This window comes from Emys orbicularis, chromosome 13, assembly GCF_028017835.1.
Source record: "Emys orbicularis isolate rEmyOrb1 chromosome 13, rEmyOrb1.hap1, whole genome shotgun sequence".
In the NCBI taxonomy this organism is placed as follows: Eukaryota; Metazoa; Chordata; order Testudines; family Emydidae; genus Emys; species Emys orbicularis.
The window spans coordinates 28,252,231-28,262,815 of NC_088695.1; the positions used below are offsets into that span (position 1 = coordinate 28,252,231).

The 10,585-nt window shown below is 51.1% G+C and overlaps 1 protein-coding gene across 2 annotated transcripts in view; it reads right to left on the reverse strand.

Moving 5' to 3' along the window:
* The window catches only part of STX8 (syntaxin 8), a 179,582-nt gene extending 173,610 nt beyond the window's left edge, over positions 1 to 5,972 (reverse strand). The window contains exon 1 of one of the 2 annotated variants that reach the window (XM_065415726.1): positions 5,907 to 5,972. In XM_065415726.1, coding sequence (XP_065271798.1) covers positions 5,907 to 5,923 — 17 coding nt within the window. In that variant the 5' untranslated portion in view covers positions 5,924 to 5,972. Of the gene's footprint in view, positions 1 to 4,313; positions 4,349 to 5,906 lie in introns of those variants that run through there. The other variant, XM_065415727.1, reaches the window with a different exon arrangement.
* Positions 5,973 to 10,585: the final 4,613 nt, after the last annotated feature.

Genomic DNA, 10,585 nt, shown 5'->3' on the forward strand with positions numbered 1-10,585 from the left:
AATAAGGCCTACACCTAATTCACATAAAACAAAGCAGACTGAAGCCTCTTTCATTAACATGGAAATTTTATAGAGAGGGAATAGGTGCAAGCACTGAGTGAGCCATGGATCAAGAAGGTACATCTCATACAGCATCGATGTTTTCTAAGGATAAGTCTAACACTGCAGGCACAGGCACTCACTTTTTTTCCCCCCCTTGTGGGTGCTCCTCCCCCGTTATACCCTGAGGCCCTGCCTCTGCTGCTCCTGCTCCCACAAGCCCCCACCCTCGTTCTGCCTCTTCCCACCCCTGCTCTGCCCCTCCCCCACTCTGCCTCTTCCCAAGGCCCCTCCCGCCAGGGCCGGCTCTAGGCACCAGCAAAACAAGCTGGTGCTTGGGGCGGCACATTTTTAGGGGCGGCATGGCCGGCGCCAGAATGCCGCCCCTAAAAATGTGCCCCGGCCGCCCTAGCTCACCTCCGCTGCCGCTCGCGCGCCGCTGCTCCCCCTCCCTCCCAGACTTGAGAGCCTGGGAGGGAGGGGGAGAAGTGGCGCCCGCGCCGCGGCCACTCGGAGTCTCCCCCTCCCTCCCAGGCTCTCAAACCTGGGAGGGAAGGGAAGATCCTGAGCGGCCACGGCGCGTGAAACAGTCATTTCGCGCGCCGCTGCTCTCCCTCCCAGGCTTGAGAGCCTGGGGGGAGGAGGCAGGGCTGGGGATTTGGGGAAGGGGCGGAGTTGAGGCGGGGCCAGGAGTGGGGGTAATTAAAAAACAGGGGGGGGGGGGCGCAGCCAAAATTGTTTTTGCTTTGGGCGGCAAAAATCCTAGAGCCGGCCCTGCCTCCCGCAAGCCTACCGTTCACTCCTCTCCGCCTCCCGCAAGCCGAACAGCTGATCAGCAGCCAGTTCTGGGGCCCACAGAACAGCTGATCAGCAGCTAGCCCCAGGGCCGGAACCACTGTGGCTGGTGGGTGCTGAGCACCCCCTATTTTTTTCCATGGGTGCTTGAGCTCCAGAGCCTATGGCTGGGAGCGTGTTTCCCATGACCGGTAGACAGACCCATGCTAGCTCTGCTCCAGCTAGTGCACTAAAATTAGTACTGTGGCTGCAGCAGCTCAGGCTAGCCATCCAAGTACAATCACACTCAACCACCTGGGTACATATTTGAGTGGCTCGCCCTAGCTACTGCCTGTTCCGCCACAGCCACATGATTTTAGCACACTAGCACATATCTGTCTACCCACACAGGGAAGCACAATCCCAGCTGCAGTGAGGACATACCCTTGGAGACTTCTTCTATAAAGATAAGGGGAAGCTCCCACTGTAGAACTTTGCGGACACCCTGGTTTCACCGGGTGCAGAAAGCCTTCACACTTTCCTCCAATCATTAATGACACCCAGTGCTGACACAGAAGAAAGTCAATGATAGCCACCAGCTAGTTATTTTGTTTGATATTTACAGTGCTGGTTTGCATTGTTGAGGCAGATAAACAGCCCAAAGATACAGTTATAGAAATATAATGCAAAGTAAATTATACACCGACCAGTAGCCTTATGGTACGAGTCACCGATTCCTGCCATGACACAGTGCTAATAAGCTAAGTTAGTTATTACTGTGACTCACTCCAATTAATGTTAAATCAGAAGAGCGAAGAGGAAAACACAGCAACACACTGAGTCAGGGCTATTTAAAAACAAAACAAGCAAACAAACGAAAAAAGGTTATGGGAAGGGGATCATTAAGAATTTTTACATATGTATCCTCATTCCTTCAAGCTAAGATGCATCTTAGGTGTGGCAATTATCGCATAATGAAATGAAGGGGGCTCCATGCCATAACTTGAAAAAGAAGTAAAGAGGGAAGGCCCGGCCTCAAAAGGTTAATCATGACTGGAAAGTACCCAAAGCAACTCTGTAATTAGCTAATTTACTTCAAAAGTCTAATTCATAATATATGGCATTTCTTTCCTGCCCATCACTAATATTAATACTTTGCACATGTATTGCACTTTTCATTCAAGGATCTCTGAGTACTATGAAAACATTCATGAATTTAGCTTCAAAACCTCCCCTGTTCCCACCTATGAACTATCCCTTGTCTTACTGTACATACGGATCAAATTATTGTGCTCAACACAGAGGTAGCTAGGTAAATTTTAATGGCCTACCATACCCCAAGTGGTGTGACTAGATGACCTAGTGGTCCCTTCCAGTGCCGTAACAAGGGTGAGGTGAGTGAGGCACTTGCCTCGGGCACGCAAAGCGGAGGGGCGCAGCTCTACCACCCAAGTGGGGTGGAGGAAAAAAAAAGCCACAATCGGCGGTGCTTCGGCGGCAGCTCTACTGGACCTGCCGCCGAATTGCTGCCGCCGCTTCATTCATTCTTCAGCAGCAATTCGGCAGCAGGTCCTTCCCTCCGAGAGGGACCCGCCGCCAAATTGCCGCCGAAGAGCCTGGAGCCGGCCCTTGCCTCGGGTGCAAAAATTCCTTGTTACAGCTCTGGTCCCTTCTACCCTGAATTCTATGAACCTATGAAATAAAGCAGCACAAGGTTGAAGGAATATGCCCAAAGTCACACGCTAAATCCATGGCAAAACTGAGAAGACTAGACTCAAAGTCCTGTGCTTTAGCCTCAAGGCCATCCTTCCATTCCACCAAATCTCTTTGCTGCTAGAAAATAGAAGTACCTTAAAATAAAGTAAGCAAAATTCAGTCCTCCATCGCCCCTTGCAACCACACTGACTTCAGTAGGTTTTGTGGTACAACGAAGGCCAGAAATTGGTTCCAGTGAATAGGACATTGGACTACCCTGAGCCCTGCCATTCACTCATTGTGTTCTACTGGCCAGGATACTTACACTCTGTGCCTCAGTTTCCCCATCTATAAACTGGGGATAGTGATGTTTTCTCACTTTTGTAATGTGTTTTGAGATCTATGGCTAAAAGTTGCTATAAGTGACAAGCATTATAATTCATTTTAAATGTAAAAAGAGGAAAGGGTGCGTCCATCACTCTCAATATCCTACTGCCTAAGAAGCTGACACCCTCTACTGTACAACTGCCTAGATTCCCCAGGAAACAAAGAGAAACAGAATAAAATAAATATTTTGCCATAAAAATTCTGTAGTGCAGAACTTCACAGGCTTCTTTTTGAGCATAAGGAGCTGTAAGCTGAAGGAATTGTTTGAATAATATGTCAACAAATGTATTTTTCCATAAACTAAATCTTTCGAGTGTTTCAATTTAAATCCTTTTATTTGAAAGAAAAGAAAAAGAAAAAAAAAACAGCACACAGACGCACCTGTGACACTCTGTACCCGAGAGTGGCACTCTGGAATCCCCATATTTCCCCATTGTCATATAATTATAAGTTTTGTACAAAGTATGCCTTTTGAAGTATCATTTTAAAAGTCTTGATCTATTGAACATTAATTAATATAATGCTGTTGAACATAAATATCCTGTTGGATTGTATATGTTATCATTGTATGGGAAGTTATGACATTTTGCTATGAGTGTGTTACTGAAATACATTGTGAAGTTGGGAACACTCACAACCAGCCTTCCAGGTACAACAAAGGAGTAGCCAGATGTGGTGATGGCCCATTCAAGGGAATCCAACTTTCCCAGAGGCCATCCCAGAAGACTTCTCAGAGAGAACACAGACAATGGAGACTGCTTGACCAATGGGGGCGGACCCCCGTGTGACAAGCATAGATCTTTCCAGCAAGCTAAAAGAAACTATAAAAGAGGAGAAGTGACATCATCACTGGACCTCTCTCCCCACCCCACCCCACCCCACCCTCAACAAACATCTGGAAGACAAAGACTTTGAATGGGGAAGGATGGTCCCAGACTGGAAAAAGAGTCCCAGGATCTGAGAATCTGTAACCTGCTTGTACTATCTGTCAGGGTGAGACACTGCTTGATTCAAATCCTGTTTAGTTTGTAGACTCAGACTGCGAAATAATTTTTATTTCTTAAGTAACCAACTTTGATCTGTACGCTAGTTACTTATATTCACTTAAAATCTATCTTTCTGTACTTAATAAATCTGTTTTATATTTTACCTAAAACAGTGTGTTTTGGTTGAAGTGCTTGGGAAATCTCAGCTCAGTTTACAAAGGCTGGTGTGTGTCCTCTCCACATTGATGGATGGGTGGACTCGGTAATGAACTTACACTGGTCAGGCTTCTGACCAGGGCAAGACGCTACAGTTTGGGGTGCAAGGCTGGAGAGCTGGGGGGAATTGGCTGGAGTCTCTCTATTACTGGTTATTGAGTGGCTGGCAAAGCATTCACGTGTCTCTGCCTATGGATGTCTGTGTAAGTGCAGTACCTGCCAGAGGTTTGGTGTGGCTTAACAACAGCATCACAGCGTGAGAGGGATACCCCAGGTTGGTGAGACCAGGCTGCACCCCAGGAACCCCATCACAGTTCCCTTATATCTAGAAGTTCAATAATAAAGTTTAGTAATACCAATATATTTGCATGCTGATCTAAATATACTCAGTTTATAAAAAGTAACTGATCAATAGTTTAAGACTAATCCAACAGACGAGACTAAACAGATGCAATCTGGGTGCCAAAAAAGCAAAAGTAAACTAAGTTATAGCCATGTACCTACAGCACAATTATAAGAAGCACACAATATTAAATATGATGCCAAAAATCTACTAATTTTCATTAACAGATTCATAGATTCCAAGGCTATGATCATGAGACACTGGTGGGAGGGATAGCTCAGTGGTTTGAGCATTGGCCTGCTAAACCCAGGGTTTTCAGCTCAATCCTTGAGGGGGTTGAAATTGCATATACAGAGAGACCATTATCTGACAGTCTAATAAGCAAGTAAGGCTAAGTGAAATGCTGTGAGCTTTACCTGTAATAAAGTAAAATGGGGATAATAGCTACCTACCTATCACACAGCAGTGAAGTAGGTATTTGTAACACACCCATCACCAAGGTATTGAGTGGTTTTATTTTTTTGTAGAGTTGTTTAAAGAGGAAACTGCTGTATAGGAATTAGGAACTAATATTTGTACTTAATCTTCCAAAGTTCTATTACATATATTTATAATAAACATTTTTATATCTGCTTTTAACCTTTCACCACCCACAGAAATATACACGATACCCATCCAACCAAGTCAACTGAACAATGCTAAGACCATATATTTGTTTCAGTATTTTACACTAAGCTTTTGCTTATGAACTGAAGTGTCAGTCGGGATCCAAGTCTATTAAGTAAATGTCACAGTGGACCCAAATGCTTGGGAGAGGTTGTTAGGAGGGTCAGCTAGCTTCAATTTTCCTTAAGCGCATTGCGGGCCCGGTTTTCAAAAGAGTTCAGCCCCCAACCTATCTCCGATAGGATGAGTTTTTTTAAAAATCTGGCCCACAATGTGGCTAAGTGAAAAGGTATAATGTTCACTGTGACCCTAATTCTTACTAGCCATACGCTTCCTGTGCACTAACCAAACAGCCCTGACTTGGATAGGCAGCTCTTTGGGCAGGGAGGGCCCATTTGTTCTGGGTTTGTACAGCACCTAGCGCAGGGGGTCCTGCTCTGCGACGGGGCCCCTGCAATAATACCGCCCCCCCCCCGCTCTGTCCATAACGCCCTGAACATTCAAGCAGCGCGGACTGGGCGCTAGATCCGGCGGAGGGGGGTGGGGGGCTGAAAAGCCGAGCAAGGTCAGTGTCACGGACACCAAGCCTGGGAGGGGAAGGGTCCCCCGCCCCAGGAAATCCGGTCCCTCCCCGCAGGGCCCGTCGGGGGGGGCGCAGATGGGAGGCTGCCCCCGCGGGGGTCTCTCCCCTGAGCTGGGGGCTTGGCCCCGCTTCGCGGCGGGGGGGGGGGCTGAAGGGGTCGCACACCAAAGGCTCGGATGGGGGGGGGAGGGAGGGGGCGCGGGCGCCGCCCGCTCACCAGGGGTCCGGAGCCATCGCTGCGCCGGGGCCCTCCCCCTCTCTGCCGCCGGTCGGGGCTGCTGAGTTCGGAGCCGGGCTCCGGACGCTTCCGGGCTAGGTCAGTTGACTACGGCGCGCGCAGAGGCTCAGAAAGGGAAGGGGAGGAGGGCGATCTACATCCGCGTCCTGCCCGAGAGGCGGGGTCATCAGACAAGCCCTGCCCCTCAGGCACCCTGTAGCTGGGGGGGGACTCTCCTTCTGGGATGGGGGGAGCAGGTCACACAACTCCCCCCCCCCGGGGGGGCTGCACTGGGGGGAGGTCACACACCCCCGGGGGCTGCACTGGGAGGGCAGATCACACAACCCCCCCCGGTGGCGGGGGCTTCACGGGGTCGGGGGTGGGGGGGCAGGTCACACAGTCAAGGGGCAGTGTTAGGTGCACATCAGGCATACCAGTGCAGCCACCTCGTTGCACCCACACAACTGCACTGTGAATCTTCTGTACATTTCTGCCTCCAGCTACCTGGTGCCTGTTAAACCTAGTAGCATGTGTACCCCCCTATCAGGGCCGGCTCCAGAGTTTTGGCCGCCCCAAGCAGCCAAAAAAAAAAAAAAAATCGCGATTGCGATCTGCGGCGGCAATTCGGCGGGAGGTCCTTCGCTCCGAGCGGGAGTGAGGGACCGTCCGCCGAATTGCCACCGAATAGCTGGACGTGCCGCCCCTCTCCGGAGCAGCAGCCCCAAGCACCTGCTTGCCAGGCTGGTGCCTGGAGCAGGCCCTGCCCCCTATAAACACCACGTGCCGAGGGGAGGGGGGCAGCTTACCAACTGGCACCTGCAGCCTACTTTCCTTCTTTACTGTCATGAAACACGGAGGGGCAGGTGGCCTAGGGCCTGCTGTTAGGCTGTCACATTCTTCTGTCCCAGATCTGGGCTGCCTGACACAGGACTCGCTAATACACCCCAGCTAACTGTGTTCAGCATAAGATCCCTTAAGGCTCTGCCAGGTATGGCTGAGATGCCTTTAAATCAGGTATTTTTATACACAGCGCCATCTACTGGCCAAATAGTGCAATGTAGTTTAACAATCCTTGTTGCTTTACTAAGGGTATGTCTACACTACGAGAGTAGTTCGATTTTACTTAAATCGAATATGTGGAATCGATATTACAAAGTCGAACGTGTGTGTCCACACTAAGGACAGTAATTCGACTTTGTCAGTCCACACTAACGGGGCAAGCGTCGACACTGGAAGCGGTGCACTGTGGGCAGCTATCCCACAGTTCCCGCAGTCCCCGCTGCCTATTGGAATTCTGGGTCGAGCCGCCAATGCCTTCTGGGGAAAAAAATGTGTCGAGGGTGCTTTTGGGTAACTGTCGTCATCCAACCGTCACTCCCGCCCTCCCTCCCTGAAAGCGCCGGCGGGAAATCAGTTCGCGCACTTTTCTGGTCAGTGACAGCACGGACGCCACAGCACTGCGAGCATGGAGCCCGCTGCGACCATCGCTGCAGTTATGGCCGTTGTCAACACCTCGCACCTTATCATCCACCTTTCCCAGAGGCAGATGCTGAGAAATCGGGCGAGGAGGCTACGGCAGCGCGGTGAGGACCTGAAGTCTGAGAGTGGCACAGACCTGTCACAAAGCACGGGACCCCGCGCCGAGGACATCATGGTGGCAATGGGTCATGTTGATGTTGTGGAACGGCGATTCTGGGCCCGGGAAACAAGCACGGACTGGTGGGACGGCATAGTGCTGCAGGTCTGGGATGAATCACAGTGGCTGCGAAACTTTCGCATGCGTAAGGGAACTTTCCTTGAACTTTGTGAGTTGCTGTCCCCTGCCCTGAAGCGCAAGGACACCCAGATGCGAGCAGCCCTGACTGTCCAGAAGCGAGTGGCCATAGCCCTCTGGAAGCTTGCAATGCCGGACAGCTACCGGTCAGTCGCGAACCACTTTGGCGTGGGCAAATCTACCGTGGGGGTTGTTGTGATGCAAGTAGCCAATGCAATCGTTGAGCTACTGCTCTCAAAGGTAGTGACCCTGGGAAACGTGGAGGTCATCATAGATGGCTTCGCCGCGATGGGATTCCCAAACTGCGGTGGGGCTATAGATGGAACTCACATCCCTCTCCTGGGACCGGACCACCAGGCCAGCCAGTACATTAACTGAAAGGGCTACTTTTCAGTGGTGCTGCAAGCACTGGTGGACCATAGGGGACGTTTTACAAACATCAACGTTGGATGGCCGGGCAAGGTTCATGACGCTCGTGTTTTCAGGAACTCTGGTCTGTTTAGACGGCTGCAGGAAGGAATTTACTTCCCGGACCACAAAATAACTCTTGGGGATGTGGAGATGCCTATAGTCATCCTCGGGGACCCAGCCTACCCGCTAATGCCCTGGCTCATGAAGCCCTATACAGGCACCCTGGACACTGAAAAAGAACTCTTCAACTACCGGCTGAGCAAGTGCAGAATGGTGGTGGAGTGTGCTTTTGGACGTCTCAAGGGGAGATGGAGAACCTTACTGACTCACTCTGATCTCAGCGAAACCAATATCCCCATTGTTATTGCAGCTTGCTGTGTGCTCCACAATCTGTGTGAGAGCAAGGGGGAGACCTTTATGGCGGGGTGGGAGGTTGAGGCAAATAGCCTGGCTGCTGATTACGCCCAGCCAGACAGCCGGGCGATTAGAAGAGCCCAGCGGGACGCGCTGTGCATCCGGGAGGCTTTGAAAGCTAGGTTCCTGAGTGAGCAGGGTAAACTGTGACTATTAAGTTTGTTTACAGAGAAGCTGAACCTGTCCCCGTTTCTTTACCCAGTAAATGTTCACTATCCTCTCCAGTTACATACCCCGTTCCCCCCGTTCCCCCCCTTCCAACACACGTTTAAAAATAAAATCACTTGAAATTTGTTAATGAACACCGTTTTCTTTATTACTGTTTTCACGGGAAAGTGTTGAACCTGGGACGCAGACTGTGGTGGGGAGCGGGTGTAGTGTAGTGATGCAAAGGACGCTTCTAAACTCCAGGAATGACTGGCTCCGCACTGGTGGACTGGTTGTTTCAACGGAGCCTGCCACCCCTCCTGTTCGGGACTCTGTGTGTGGGGGCTATGTGACTTTGTGGCAGAGGGAGGACGGTTACAGATCCCCTGCTGCGTGGCTCTGTGATCCAGGATAAGGACCGCTGCATAAGATCTTTAAGCGCCCTCCCCCGCCACAAAGTCACATAGCCTCCCCCCCCCCCCCCCCCGAACATGAAAACCACCTCCCAGACTGACCAGGGTAACTAGTGAATGCAATGTGTGTGTGCCCTGCTGCTGAACCTGCCCCCGCGTCTGTACCCTGGTAAAGGTGACTGTCCTGTCCAATTACCAACCCCCTTCCCCCCCTTCAAACAGACTCTCCTCTAAAAGAACATGATGGAAACAGTAATTAACAGAAACGTATTTTTTATTAGCAACCACACATGAAACTGGGGGATGAAACTGGGACGGGGGCTTGGGTGAGGCGGGAAGGAAAGGACTTATCAAATTTTGGGGAATGAGAGCCTTCTGGTACTTGAGCAGTCTGCAGGGGTGGAGTGAGAGTTTTCACGGACTCTGCCGCCCCTCCTTCTTGGGACTTTGGGTGAGGGGGGTATGGGACTTTGTGGCGGGGGAGGGCGGTTAGAGATAGACTGCAGCGGGGCTCTGTCCTCCTGCCTCCGGTCCTGCAGAACATCCACAAGGCGCCGGAGCGTGTCCGTTTGCTCCCTCATTAGTCCAAGCAGCGTTTGAGTCGCCTGCTGGTCTTCCTGCTGCCACCTCTCCTCCCGTTCCATGTGTGATCGGTGCATTTGGGACAAGTTCTCCCTCCACTGGGTCTGCTGGGCTGCCTGGGCTCGGGAGCAGCCCATAAGTTCCGAGAACATGTCCTCCCGTGTCCTCTTCTTCCTACGCCTAATCTGCGCTAGCCTCTGGGAGTGTGATGCCAGGGTAGTTCAGGAGACAGTCGCAGCTGTGGGACGGGAAAAAGGGAGTGAATTCCTCAGAAAGATAAATTTTTGGTTGAACAAAGAACATAGTCTTTCTCTGTGAACAAGACCATGCACAGCACCTATCACATGCGCACTCAGGACAGGGTCGAATTTTCGGCCTTCGCATTCAGTGCCTGGGGTCTTGCAGTGCAGATCAGACAAGCGGGACAGGACAGCGGAATTTGGGTAACAGGCTGACATGGTAAGCCGTAGACTTGTGGCTGCTTAAAACTTTAATAATAGCACTGGCCTCCTTTCACGTTCAAAGCAATGCCAGTCCCTGCTGCCAGCAATCCGGCAAGCATGAACTCTGCCCCTGTCCCACTCCCTCGCGGCTGTCCCAGGGAAAGATCCCTGTATGCTGCTCCTCTCCCGCCTCCACCGCGTGGCTCTAAACCGCCGGTTACAGTTCTGTAAAGGAACAGGCAAGCAGTCCCAATACTAACATTCCCCTACCTAATTCAAAGCAGGTCACCATGAGCGACATCACTCTGATGAGGATTTCAGAGACGGAGAAAGAACGGATGCTTCGGGAAAGCCTGCAAAGACCAGGGCCGTATGCCGCCATGCTCTGCAAGGCGATGATACCCGAGTACTTGATTGTCTCCTGGCACGGAAACGTTTCCTACCACGGAGGACCCAATAAGGCCGCTCTCCCCAGGAACCTGATGCAAAGCCTTT